Here is a 14775-nt window from a genome sequence, read left to right as displayed (position 1 = left end):
TTCCTGTGTCGGCCACTTTAAAGTGAAAAGAGCTGCTAGCTGCCACGTCCTTTACCCCTTCAGCGAGGGGACGCCTGTCTGCCTCCCACAAGTTGTGTGGGCAGAGCGGATGGGCTCAGCTCTGTACATTAAGACATAATCCAGATCTGAGCTTAGATATGTCACAGAAATCTAAAATGAAATGCAATGCTAAAAAATACCCTCAACTGTATGAGCACTGCCTTCTTTGCACTGGGATACCAAGTAAACAAATGCAAATTACAAAGTGTGTGTGTGTATATATATATATAAATTATTAAGATCCTGTTCTCTTATGTACAGTTTGTACATGTTCAATAAAGCCCCGCAATCAATCAGTCATAAACAATATTTAGTGTGTGCGCGCATGCGCATACATGAGCTTTTGACAAGAGCGGATGTTAGCTTGCACACTGATGTCCGCGAAATGTCTTGTAAATGACTCCAGAAGTGTTATCGGGTAAAAAAAATAGCGTTTTCAGTTTCAGAAGTGTTTACTTGTGGTACCTTTTACATAATATATGACAAAGAGGTTATATTTACACCCAAAGAAACAGAGTTTGCTAGGTAGACCAGTCTGACATCACCATGCTAACGTCCATGAAATGTCTTGTAAATCACTTTAGAGGTGTTAGCAGGTTCCAAAAACAGCATTTTCAGTTTGTGAAGTGTTTATTTCTAGCTAGCTTTGAGATAAGATATGACAAAGCTAACTGGACCAATCACGGATGTCACAGTGTCGCTCTACTCTGATTGGCTGTCACCTCCGCCCCTCCAAAAAAAAGGGGGAGGGGCATAGAATGAAACAATGTGAATTTTTAACCTTTTAAAATAGGTCAAGGTTAGCCATCTCTGAACCAAGGTCTGTGTCCCAAGAATGTTCTCTGTGAATTTGAAGACTGGCAGTAATAGTACGTATGCTGAGCACAGACAAATGGACGCAAAGTCTTTGCAATACCCGATGGCCATATTTGATGACTTCAGGTAAAAATATAACACTGCTAAAATACCCTCGGCCTTATGAACATAAAAATAAGAAATGGAATGTGGCCTTTTGACCTCATAAAATAGATCAAGGTTAGCCATCTTCAAAGTTGTCCAAGGTTTGAGTGCCAGTAATGCTCCCTGTGAATTTGAAGATCCTAGCTGTAATCAGACTGGATTAATGCTGAGCATGGACAGATGGGCATAATACCCGATGGCCATATTTTGGTCTCGGATAATGAGCTATTTCAATTCTAAATTTAGTCAACAGCAGAGGAATTTCTACATGCATACTCATAGAATTGGGGACTTCATGAATATTTATAACATAAACACCATACATATTTAACTTCAGTCTAAATCCAGCTTTCGCACAATATCACCCCTTTAATGGCTTGCACACTCTGTGACGTTGACTGCCACTGCAGCGGGGACGGCGGACTTCCAACCGCTTGCTTGTGACGTGTTGGAATGTCCAGAAATCTTCACCCTTGTGGATTTTCATGTGTACTCAGTGATTTGTGTTAATGTTGCTTTTTCAAATAAATTAAGCATTTTCTAAAACATGGAACACAAATTAATAACCAGTAACGAACATGAATAGAGGGCAGTTAGCACTGTTGCATCACAGCAAGAGGGTCCTCTGATCTCGTCCCGTCCTTTCTGTGTGGAATTTGTATGGGTCCACTCTGGCTGCTCCAGGTTCCTCCCACTTCCAAAGATTAGGTGTATGTTTTTGTCTATATGCACCCTGGTGTCTTGTCTAGAGTGTGCCCTGCCTCTCTCCCAGTGATCACTGGGATAACTCCATCATGACTCTTAACTGGAACAGAAAATAAATTAAACTAGCACGTTGCCCGTGGGGATCCATGGGCTGTAGATTGGGTAGTGTTTGTAAAATAGGTAACTGACATTTTTCAAGGGTGGTAATAAATTATGCAAAATTTCTACAATGATTTGGAATGGCGTGCGAGTCCAGCATGTAATTATCAACGTCCATTGTTCACTCTTGTTACATAATATCCGTTGTTTCTCCAAAAATATTAGTTCTATCAACTTTCAGTTTTGGTGGCGTTGATCTTTGGCCCAAAATGCATAAGCATACCAAACTGCAAATGTCAGCTCTCCCTGGTTTGTCCATGTTCGAAGGCACATGCACACACATATACATGTATACAGAGGACACTTGCGTTTTAATATATAGATGATTTACCACCCCCTGCTGGAATGTCGTGTGAGTCCAGAATGTAATTATCAGTGTCAATTGTTCAATGTTGTTAGCTAATATCCCTAATTTCTCAAAAATATTAGTCCAGTCAACTTTCTGTTTTTGGAGCGTTCATACATGACCCAAAATACATAGGCATACCAAACGGCAAATGTCAGCTGTCCCCAGTGATCAAAGCTGTACACACGCACGTACACAGAGGCCACTTGGCTTTTAATATACAGAAAGATCTGAACAGCTTTGTCTTTCCAGATCAGGGGTGGAGCACCCTATGCTAACAAATGATTTTATATAATGTCTGAATAGATCCTTGTCATTTGATTGGTGGTTTGTATGTCACGTGACATGGATTATTCGTACCATTTGCCATTGTGTCCCACTATCCATGCAATAGTGCTATTTAGCATGCAATTTTGGTACTATACGATTTGTGCTATTGCACGCTGCCATCACTGCGGGTGCTCACACTAGCAGCAACGGTGCTTGGCTTAAGAACAAACATGGTGGGAGCTGTTCATTCTTCGAGCACAAAAAGCAAATCCAGTACGCGGTAAGCCGTCTGGAGGCATTTGCAGTATTTGCTGGGACGTCTCTAGGTGACGTGGAACTGCTGCTCGACACATTTATGTCGCGATTTTTCACTGGACTGAGAAAAGCAGATGGCAGTCTGTACACGATGCACGGCATCAGTTATGGATAGTCAGGATTGCTTTTGAACTATCTGACTGTTTTTGCAAGTTGACCGGGAACATTTTGGATTGAATTGGACTCCTACTTAAAATTTGTGTTGGTCTAATTGCTCTGTTGACCTCAAAGGACCAGTGACACTCACCAAAATGTAAGTCGCTTTTCTCTGGATTATAAATTAATAAATATCAAATGACAATCTATTTTAGCTGTTATATAAAACAAATAATGTTTTTTCACTTGTTCAATGGAAAGAATATTTCATTTTTTGTTTTTTATTCAATATTTCATCTTTCATGAAATATTCTTACTATTGCATTTGTAAAAATTAATTATTTGTATAATATTGAACTTTATGTGGACTAAGCATAATATATGATTACCTTTTTAAATAGGATTTATTTAGAAGTTTATCATAAGAGTTGGTAAGTACTGTAATAAATAAACTTGTTTGTGCACCTGTATGTGATTAATGCTCATCAGGGGAGATGCACCCACCCCCTTCAGATTGATTTATGCAAATTGGAACTGGCCCAAACAATCTGAAAACCCAAGAAGCATTCATTCACCCCGTGTGCAATTATTAGGCAGTTTCCCCACCCCTGAGGATTAATTTTAATGTTGAACAAATTCAGTGCTTTGCCACTCCAAAATGTTAATAAACCTCAAATCTGAATGTTTAACAATGAAGGGGAATTTTGTCTTTCTCTGGGACGTATGTATGCGGTTATTCCTTTGCTTTTGCTGCATTATTATGAAATTAAAGGAAACACTAGAATTGTCCTATTTCAGTTGTTTATTTTAATTTATTTGAGTAAGTATAACAAATAACATTAACCAACTTCCTGAGTCTCAGTAGTTCAGTTCCTCCTGCTCTCCATCATCACTATGTTTCAATCCAACCAGATAGACATTTGTAAGTTTTTCCTGTTTCTCTTAAAACTCCGAAACTATTTAATCGCGACTCAAAATGTTATGCATTAACCAGGAGAACAGTAATCCCTCGCTGCTATATGCTATATTTAAATAGTGAGTACATTTGACAAAGTCAATACAGGTTAATAATATTGCTTGTTTGATCAGACACGTTAATATTTAAAATATTTAAAGTACAGATGGCTGTTTTCTAAAGTTTTCTAAAAGTTCACATTTCCCCCTTCTATGTTAAAATGCCGAGGGAAAAAAAAACTATTGTTTTAAAGTTTGGTGTGGGGTTTTGTAGGTGGGTATGCCTCATTATTTCAGCATGACAGAGCCTGATGTTACAACTACACCAGATGAGAGACTGAAAAGTAAAATATTAGTTGCTATTCACCGTTAAGGTTGAGGATGATTAACCAGAATGTTGTCATACACAAAACCGTGATACTTTATTATCCTTTCCTGGCCATGAGGCCCAAAAAAAGTCTATAGAACTGTATTCTGTCATTGTGTGCATCACTCTCACGTTCTTTTGTACGATGACTTAAACATAATTTACTAGATTTTTACCAGATTTTAAGAACACATCCTGAATGCATCTTCAATGAGTTTTAATTTGATGATGACTGGGTTTCGGCAAAAGCCTCTTAGGACTGAACAGAGTTAATTATTGGAATTTATTAACCCCCAACAATCTTTTATTAGTAAGTACCAGCTTCTCCCCCCCACCCCCCATTTCCCTACCTGAACCAAAGTGTACCATGAGAATACTAAACTCGTTAAATTACAGCTGTGTTTACAATTTATTTCCAAATACAGAACCAGAGCACAAAAGACTTCACTGAATACTTCCCAATTTTACAGTATTTACCAATCTGATAAGACTGACATAAAGATAATTGAATGGCAGATTACAGATTTTGGATGGGGAGGTTTTGGCAAATGAGTGTTTATCGTTTATTCAGGGCAGCTTACATGCAAATATCGGTTTTGTTATTTCCCCTTATTTACATTTCAATCATTCTGTTGCTACTTAATGCAGAAACAAATGAAGTTGGAGACGACATCTGGTCTGACTTATAATTAGCTGCAATGCATGATTGACTTGTCTCTCACTTTTAATGGTCACATCACTCTTGGGGAAGGATTCACTCTCAAACTGTAATTCTGGGCAATATTAGCTGAGTATCAGACTCTCCCTGTGATCTCAATGTGCCAAGCCATCTATGACCTTGGGATGAGGTCAAGAAGTGGTGGGGAAGACTCTATTGTTTTGGTGCTGATTTTTAGATTTATTTATTTTCTAGTGACAAAAGGTCAATGGGCAGCAAAAACCAGGCAAAGCTCAAATGTGAAATTTACAGGGTTGGTAGATCTCACGAAAAAAAAAAAACATACAAAAAATGGCCGGTGAAAAACACCAGGGGCGCTACAAATAATAAAAGTGTGTTGACACTAATAAATTTAGATCCATGTGGTGAAACATAGGAAAACCTTATACTGTTACAATCAGTGGAGTTAGCCGTTCGAACCATGTAGGCCATGCCCATTTGTGCCTCAATAGTTTTTTTTTTTTTTGAAATATTGCAAAATATGCGAAATTGGCCCGAATGAACTTCTCTCTGGATTTTTGATGTAGAAAAGCCAGATTGGTGTCAAAACGTTCTTCAGATTTTAATAATTAGACTGGAAACCTTAAAATTTGATGCTCTGTTTACAATTTTGATCATGCTCTTTACATCATGATGTTCTAATTAATGGGATCTCTGAACGGCATGAAATCAGCCAGGTATACACATGGTCTCTGTTAAACCCTGTTTACACATAGACGGTTTTGTCGGCGGGTAGTACGTAGACCGAAGTTCGCGGTAGTTCCGGCTGTTTTTGCGGTGGAAAGGGGCGGAGCATTTTGCCGGTGTTTTGACCGCCGTACTAGCCACAAATATGCGGATAAAACGCCGCTAAATCTGCTGAATAAAGCGGCGTTTTGAAGCCATAGCATCTGGCACACGTCAGGCAACGGGGGTTAATACCCAGTTCTATCCTTTACAATCGCAGGTTAAGACACGCGTGAGAATGGCGGTGTTCTGCTGGTTTTATCCAGGCAAATCCTGCGTTACTCCAGGAACTTTTGCATATAGGCACCGCCCCCAGAGTATAATAGGCTGAAGCAGCAGGAATACATGCCTCTGTCACTGCAGGGGGAGGGAGATCATCCTCAGCCTTTTCTTCTCCTTCCTTTCCCCCTCCTCAACGTGTTGCTCCGTTTCCACCTCAGGGCTACCCTCTGCTTCTGAACCAGACCTCTTGGTAAGTCCTTGCCGCTGCCAATTTTCTTTTAGGAGGCATACTGGAGCTTCTCTGCAAAAATATCTGGAGCTGGCCGCGAGTGAGAGGCCTGCATGCAGCGCGCTAGCATTTTTATACGGACCATCGCCTATCGGCCATTTGGAACGCCGTTAACCGGGAGGTGGCATTTAGAACGGCATACTGTCTGCTAGCGCCGCCGTTTTGTCTGCCTCTGTCGCCGGTTAAAACACCCTTGAGGACGTCGATGTGGGCTCTATCGCCGTTTTACATGCCGTTGATTAGGGATACAACGCCGGCCGCCAATTACGGCAGTGTAAACTGCAGCACTACAGGAAGGGGCAGGATGAAACAGCGATTAAAAAGTATCAAACACCGTTGTTCGCGTTGTCTCCATTGTCATGCGAATTCTCCGGGAGCGCTCCCGGAATTATTCGACATGTTGAGTAATTTTTTCGACGATTCCCGGTAAAGCCGGAACAAAGCCACGCCCCCTAGTGCCGGCGTTAACAACGGCATTTGATCCTTAAGATGGCCAAAAACTCTTCCGGGACGCTTCCGGGAGCTCTTACCATCTATGTGTAAACGGGGCTTTAGAGTTGCAGTGCAAAATGTGGTGGAACTGCACCAGTAGATGGTGCTGTAAAGCATGTATTCTTTGAATTTCTAAGGTAAAAATGGCTCAAAATTTCATGAGTTTGTGCAGATGTAGGTGCTGTTTTACTGTGAGACCAAAGATGATAAATTATTTTTGTATTTTTAAATTTGTGTTAGAACAGCCGAAATAACTTAAAATGTGCTGTCATTAAAGGATGGACCAAATGTTGCCAAATTTGCCAGCTTCAACTGGAATACTGTTTATGTTGTGTATAGCACAGACAGCCTGCCTGTATATAAAAAGTGGCCAGTAAAAAAAAAAATGCTAGGTGGCCCTATAAATAATAAAACCGCTTTGCAAAAACAACTTCTAATATATTCTGAGTTGTCAGTTGCACTTCAGAAGCCTTTATACTGTTGCGATCAGAGCTCTTTCTAATGGTACAGGCCACACCTCTTTGTGCCAAGATGGCTTTTTCACAATTTGGAAATATGCAAAATAGGCCGGAGCAAACTCGTCTCTGGATTTTTGAGACAGAAAGGCCAGATTGGTGTCAAAATATTCTCTACAGCGTGACTCTGAAAGATTGAAATGGAAACCTTGATTTTTTTTTTTTTTTTTTTTTTACTTTGTTTACAAGTTTCTTGACTTTGCGTTTGGCCATATGTGATGCTATTTAATTAATGATGGGTTTATTTTGCCATTAATGGGATTACCAAATGGCATGAAATTTGGGATTTTGGTAGAGCACAGACCAACCTAGCCATATCCACAAAATGTCTGGTAAAAATCACGAGGTGGCGCTATAAATAATAAATGTTTAAACAAAGGCAACTTCTAATAACTTCTGAAATTTCAGTCACACATAGGAAAACCTTATATTGTTGTGGTCAGTGGAATGATCTCTTTGCACTGGCATAGGCCACGCCCATTTGTGCCTTGATGCTTTTTTCACAAAATTCCGAAATATGCAAAATAGGCCGACATGAACTAGTCTCTGGGTTTTTGACACAGAAAGGCCAGATTGGTGTCAAAATGGTCTCTGCTTCATGACCAGAAATTTTCATTTTTTCCTGTTTGCAGGTTTTTGGCTTCGACTTTGATCATGTGCACAGTTATTTAATTTATGATGGGTTTTTGTCATTAATGGGATAACTGAATTGTTGTGTACAGTTTTGTTCGGTCTCCATTCACTGTCTACCTACTTCTACATTGGTCTGTTTGTAGCCACATTCTTATATAGTGGTGCTTAGCACTCCTGCAGGTAGCCTCAGGTACTGCACTCATAGAACCTTCCAGATACGACACAAATGGCAAGACATTTTATGTGTATGGATGGCCTCCATTAGAACCAGTGCCAAATTTGGTGGAACTGCGCCAGTAGAGGGTGCTGCAAAGCATATTTTTGAATTAACTTCAGAGCTCTAACATGCTCCGAAATTCATGCAGATCTTGCCCGAGAGTCTTACAAGGCCCCATTTTACTATTAGACCAAAGACGATGATGAATCATGCTACAAAAAAAAAAAAAAAAATCATGTCATATTTTTAGAACAGCTTAAGTAACTCAAAATCCCCTCACATTAATGGATGTGCCAAATGTCAAATCTGCCAGCTTCATCCAGGATACTGTTAATATATCTTGTACTGGATTGGGTAAAATGTGCCATGAGGTGTCCTTAAATGTTGTTCAGATGTTCACAACAAATAAGACATGTATCCAGTTTTGTGAAGATCACATTTTGAAGAAGTGAAGAACATGGTGTTCCGCTGCCGCCAGTGGTTTCAGACTGAACGGTGATTATCTGGATGTGGTTGCAGCAAACAGGGATTCTTCTTTTTTCTTGTATTTTGGTGGGAGGCCAATCAGCTGACCGGTGCATTACTGCCACCATCACCGCCCCGGACTACAAAAGAATACTTTTTGGGCAAAATGAAGGGTGCACTTTGTGTTGTTGCTTGTTTTTCGGTGGTCCTTGCTTAGGGCAGATCTGGATCCTCGGTGGTGTGGGGGGGGTGCTTGCACCCTCAATATATGCTTGCAATTTTAGTTTCTTTTGTTTTTGGCATGATGTTTTTCAAGTGACTGCTTTATACTGTGCGTACATTGGAAAATAACTCTGCTTTATCTCGATTTTACAAGCTTTGAGCATTACAAAGTTAAAGCACACCATTGCACAACAGTAGTTTGTGCTATGGTTCAACAAAAAGGCCAGTTCTCAAGGGGCTAATAATTTTGTTTCTGTGTGCAAAGTAAAATAATGTAAGCATCTACAATAAAACTACGATGTTTAGAAAAGTGGTGTTGAAAATTCCTTGCTCCATCAAATAAGCACTTGGGAAAACTTTGAAGAAAATGTTAAATTTCATAGGGGGCTAATAAATTTGTCTTCATCTGTACATATGCAGAAATTGTAATGTGTGTTAGAATCAGGAAACTAAGACCACCTGTGGGTTTGTTGTCCTTAAGAAAATCACAAGGCAGGCAGTACGTATTGAACTGACAGGATGAAAGATGTATACAAACTAATAAAATAATTTTTGAAAGATTACACCAAGGAAGATTACAAAAAAAGACAATGATGCTTAAGCAGGTGTAAGAATCCTATGTCTGTGTTACCAACATGTAATTTGACCCAGAAAACACAGAATTAGCATCTTTAATGAAGTTGCTGGATGGATTACAAGTATAGATAGGAAAAAGCATACTTTTTGTAGTTGACATTTTGAAAAGCCAACATGGTTAGTTTTGGTAACTGACCAAAAATTTAAACAAAATTATATTTAACACAGAATGCATGTCTACCCTCTTGGATTCTGATCTCCACATCATTGTTGTGCATTCAGTTATCCTGTCATTATCTTTTTCTTTCGGCTTCCCCCTTTTTCACTTGGGCTCGCCACAACAGATCCATTCGGATGGATCTGCCTGTTGATTTGGCACAAGTTTAACACCAGATGCAAATCCACACTACATGGAGAATGGGCAGGGTGGTCTTGAACTGGAAACCTTCTGCTCTGATAACAAGCGCACATAATCGCTTGTCCACCATGCTGCCTCATCCTGTCACTATGAACAATGAGTTATATTTGGTTGTCTCATTTGCAGTGTTCCTGTTATATGTTGGTTGCATGTGCTGTCTGATAGAATGACCAATTTTGGCCATATCAGGCCAACCCAGAGAGTCCGGTCTGCTTGAGGTTTCTTCCTGTTTATATAAAAAAGGACCTTTTCTTTATCAATATCGCCAATGTTCTTGGGGTGTGTAAGGTCTAGACCAGGATGGGCAACAGTGTATCATGAAGGGCCAGATGGTGCATGTTTTCCTTGCTACCAGCAACCTCGGCAGGTGATTTCACAAGTGGAGAGAGCTCATCAGTCAAGCCTTACTTCTTGTGTATTGTTTACTTCTTGTGTAACGCTTTGAGATGACATGATTTGCCGCAATATTAATGGACGCAACTGAAACAAATGTGGGGCTGTTTTTTGAAAGACTTTTATTGAGTGGAATAATATTTCCACAGTGTGCAAAAATGGGGGGGCGACGACTAACAACCGTTAAATTGGCAGGAACCTTAAATGTAAAAGTGCTAAACACTTTTCTAGTAAGTAGCACTGCCCACAGTTATTTGCAGACAAGTTGGTGTATTTGGAAAACAACATAAATTGGGCATCGCTGTGGTACAAGAGTAAGTCTGTGATAGACAAGACAATATTACACCTTAATCTCCTCTGAACAAACGTGATGTGAAACACATTCTCATGGCGACAGCACCTGCATATCTGACCCAAAGCGTGTCTCCTCTTTTTGCTCACATTACACACTTGAGGCTATAATCAATAGGGACATAGCACTAAGATGTATTAAGATAACAACACGTCTCATTGCTCACTCCCGATCATCACCTGATTCTTCTTCACTGACAAGAAGTAGAATCTGAGAGGGGCAGAACGGGCGATCGTCTCTGTGTAACAGGTACTCAATCAAATGAGGGGCAAGTGCGTACGCCGCACAAATGAAAGTGGGAGAAAAGTGACGGATTACACTCATCAAAAAAAACTGTATTCCTCCAAATGGTGCAATTTTCCTGTGAGGCAATTGGTGCTCACGGGAAGCTGTAGATGAATGCGGTCAGGATGGATGCCGCTCTCGATCTTAATCTCCCGCTTGTCTTGTGTGACACGATGCATTTACATGGAAATCAGACTTGTAGCTACGTAAATTGTGCCATTAATTGGCAACAGCAGCATAAGCAAAGTCTTACGATGCATTCACACAGGTCTAGATGCAGACATGCGCACGTGTTAGATGAAACGCGCTTGTCATTCAGACCCGAATGCCGCATTGTAGAGTTTGAGATGAAACGCAGGATTACAATGCACTCATGTGAAAGGCAGTAAGTGAAGGTCACACGTCACTGTGTCAGTTTTTCGTTGCATGACAACAGAACCTTAATGATCTTCTGCAACATGACCTCCTCAGTGTTTGTCAGCTCTCGCTTCCTGCGACTGGCAGATTTGACTCACTGCACGATTAGTATTCAGCGTAAATCTGGAGCTGCTGTTGATATACAGCTGCTGCAATGTTGCTTTACCGTGAACCTCGCATGGAGAATCCTGCTTGGATAGTTCATCCAACAAAGCTTTGTGTCGGGCTCCAAGTGGAGTCTTTGTCCTCTGTGACCCCTGCAGTAAACACATGCAGACGCACTCACGTGCACAGAGACCATTAGGAATCACAGTAAAATGCAGCATGCATTGAGTGTGTGTAATGAAGTCGCCTCCTCATACAACCATACTTTACAATGGGATGAACAACTTTGAATGCCTCAGTAGACAAAGCACACCGTTGGATTTGGAGAAAATGTTTGCAGTGGCGTCCAGCAGGAACAACAAGAAACAATCCTTAACTGTATTCAACTTATCTGCTTCATCCTCTGTTAAGGTTCTGCTAAGCCTCAGATCAAATAGCGTCATACTGTCTTTCCCTTCCCCCACCTACACCTATTTTTTAAGTGTTTTTTTCCCCCTGCTTTGACACCGGTCACGTCTGCTGAGGGACCGGCGCCGCTGTTGTGACCGTCGCCTCGGACGTATGGTTTGCTGAGAGGGGCGGGGGGCTCCAGTCCGGCTGGTAGAAGTGGATGTCAAATGTCCGTGCCCACTTGGCGAAGACCCTCTTCTCGGTGATGAAGCGATGATGGCTGCCCCGCCGGCCGCGCTCATGGGATATGTACATGGCGCACTCGTCGGGGCCACGTGGCTCGTAGTAGTGGTAAGGGACAGAGTGGTGCTGTGGTTCCCTGCAGTGATGGAGAGAAAAGTGACGTGTGACATTTAAAAGTGCTTTAATCTGCCACTTGATTTTCATTTGCAGGTCTTATGCAGGCAGATTTAACTCTAATAATAACAACGTTCAAATGCCATCTGCAGTTGGTTGCCGAGTTTGGAAACAAAGTCTTAAAAGGGAGCTGAAATCTGAATAGGAAAAAGGTCACAAGGAGATAATGAAAAGATGCATTAAATCCTGAAAAAAAAACCCCAGTTTAAAGCAATTTATGTCATTAAATATATCTGTTGCTGATATATGAATGATGCATCCCATTTTGCTGCATTTGCGCTTTTTCCAGCCCGAACCACATGTTCATGTGTCAAATGCAATAAATCAAACACGGCAGTGTGTCATACTGCTGCATGCTACGGATTTAAAGATGAGCCTCACTTTGCCATCAGGGGATGCACACGTCTTATTGATTTGACTGATTGTCTGAACGTCGCACACAACAAATCCAATTTTGGTGAAGTTTTGGGTTCAAATGGTGAGGGCCAGCAGGCTAACGTTCTAGTAAGTATGACATTTATTCAAACTTATCGTCTCACGCCCTCCCTGTGCATACAGGGTGAAATATGTGCTGAAAATGGCACAAAAATAATTCTGAAAGAAAGTGATTGTGATGTTACTCCAAGTTAAAACTGGATTAATTTATTTAATTTGCTTCGTGATGTCTTTTTTAAATTTCTTATTTAAAGCTACAGTGTGTAAGACTTGGCACCATCTAGTGGTGAGGCCACAGATTGCATTGTTGCTGGTGACTATTTTGTTTCCCTTCACATTTTTGCTTCTTTGGCAACCGGCATTCATGCCCCCTTTCCTTCTCTTGATATCTCGTGATAAGCAATATGTAGGAAAATCCACTTCACAAAAATGAGGGTTCTCAAAATTACTAGCCTGTACTTGCAAGCAGAAGACAGTGAATAGGGGTGACGTTTTCTCATGAAAGGTTTTGTATGAAAGTGAAGTGGGATATTTCATGCATCATCCTACGAATTTCCATTTGCAGGCACAACACACATTTAGTATAAAGCAGAAAGGTCACTGTAAATGAGAACTGGTTTTCAATTGACATACCTGGTTAAATAAAGGTTAGTAATAATAATTAATAATGATCACAAGTCTTTTGTTGCAAGTTCAAGTCAACTCTCAAGTCTTTGTGCTGGAGTCTCAAGTATCTGGCCATCTGGTGGGTCCCAATCACTGCATTGTTAAATCTTATTCAAATTCTCAATTCAGCGCTGTGCAATCACATGTCTACCTAGGGGGTCCGGGGACATGCTCCCCCCATGAAATTTTGTAAAGATTAAGTGAAGTGGTTATTCAGACCATGTTTTGTGACTCTGCATGATCAATTTTTATATCAATATTTTTGAGATGGCACACTTATTTCTTGAACCTGAACACGACCAGCAAAACTACTACCATTATCAACATCATCATCATCATTATTGTCACTATTGTTGTCATCATCACCCGTCATCATTATCAACAATAATGATGATGGGGGATAATGGTGGTGGTGGTGGGGTGGAGAGTGGCTGTGCCAATCAAGGACATTCACAGAGTTGTCCTGAAGCCACTTCTTTGATATCTTGCCTGTATCGTTAGGGTCACTATGAACGAGATGAACCGTCGCCCCAGTCTGAGGTCAAGAGGGCTCTGGAGCAGGTTTTCATCCAGGATGTCTCTGTACATTTCTGCATTCATCTTTCCCTCAATCCTGACTAGTCTCCCACGTCCTGCCACTGAAAAACATCCCCACAGCATGATGCTGCCACCACCATGCTTCACTGTAGGGATGGTGCCTGGTTTCTTCCAAACATGATGCCTGGCATCCACACCAAATAGTTCAATCTCTGTCTCATCAGACCAGAGAATTTTGTTTCTCATGGTCTGAGAGTCCTTCAGGTGCCTTTTGGCAAACTCCAGGTCCCTTTTAATAAGAAGTGACTTCCGTCTGGCCACTCTACCATACAGGCCTGACTGGTGGATTGTTGCAGAGGTGGCACCTTCTGAAAGGTTCCCCGCCCTCCATAGAGAAATGCTGGAGTTCTGACAGAGTGACCATCAGGTTCTTGGTCACCTCCCTGACTAAGGCCCTTCTCCCCTGATTGCTCAGTTTAGATGGGTAACCAGCTCTAGAAGAGTCCTGGTGGATGCAGACTTCTTCCATTTACGGATGATGGAGGCCACTGTGCTCATTGGAACCTTCAAAGCAGCAGAAAGGTTTCTGTACCCTTCCCCAGATTTGTGCCTCGAGACAATCCTGTCTCTGAGGTCCACAGACAATTCCTGTGACTTCATGCTTGTTTTGTGCTGTGACATGCACTGTCAACTGTGGGGCCTTATATGTAGACATATGTGTCTTTCCAAATATAATATATAATAATATTGTCAATATGTCATTGAAATTTATTGGTTATTTATTTATTTACAATGGCTCATGTAAGTATGTCAACCTTCATGCCAATAAAGCATATATTTGATTTGTGTTGGAAAAGCCTAGACGCTTAGCCTGTAAAACTGACCCATGTGGACCATGAAATACTGTTGGACAGGCTAAGAGACATAGGACTTTCTGAGAGTTGTCTGGCTTGGTTCAAGAGTTACTTTTTCTGGTCGCCACAGTCAGTGAGGGTGGAGGGTCTTCGTTCAGATCCCTTGCCCCTATCTAATGGTGTTCCACAAGGAAGCATA

General features: G+C 41.1%; 1 protein-coding gene across 1 annotated transcript in view; it reads right to left on the bottom strand.

Annotated features, from left to right (window-relative positions):
• Positions 1 to 10154: 10154 nt before the first annotated feature.
• The window catches only part of st6galnac5a (ST6 (alpha-N-acetyl-neuraminyl-2,3-beta-galactosyl-1,3)-N-acetylgalactosaminide alpha-2,6-sialyltransferase 5a), a 139989-nt gene continuing 135368 nt past the window's right edge, over positions 10155 to 14775 (bottom strand). The window contains exon 5 of the mRNA XM_034183394.1: positions 10155 to 12046. Coding sequence (XP_034039285.1) covers positions 11788 to 12046 — 259 coding nt within the window. The 3' untranslated portion in view covers positions 10155 to 11787. The remainder of the gene's footprint in view (positions 12047 to 14775) is intronic.

The sequence above is a fragment of the Thalassophryne amazonica genome, chromosome 12 (genome assembly GCF_902500255.1).
Source record: "Thalassophryne amazonica chromosome 12, fThaAma1.1, whole genome shotgun sequence".
Classification (NCBI taxonomy): Eukaryota; Metazoa; Chordata; class Actinopteri; order Batrachoidiformes; family Batrachoididae; genus Thalassophryne; species Thalassophryne amazonica.
Note: the sequence above shows the minus strand (reverse complement) of the source record. Positions and strands in the feature narration are given on the sequence as shown.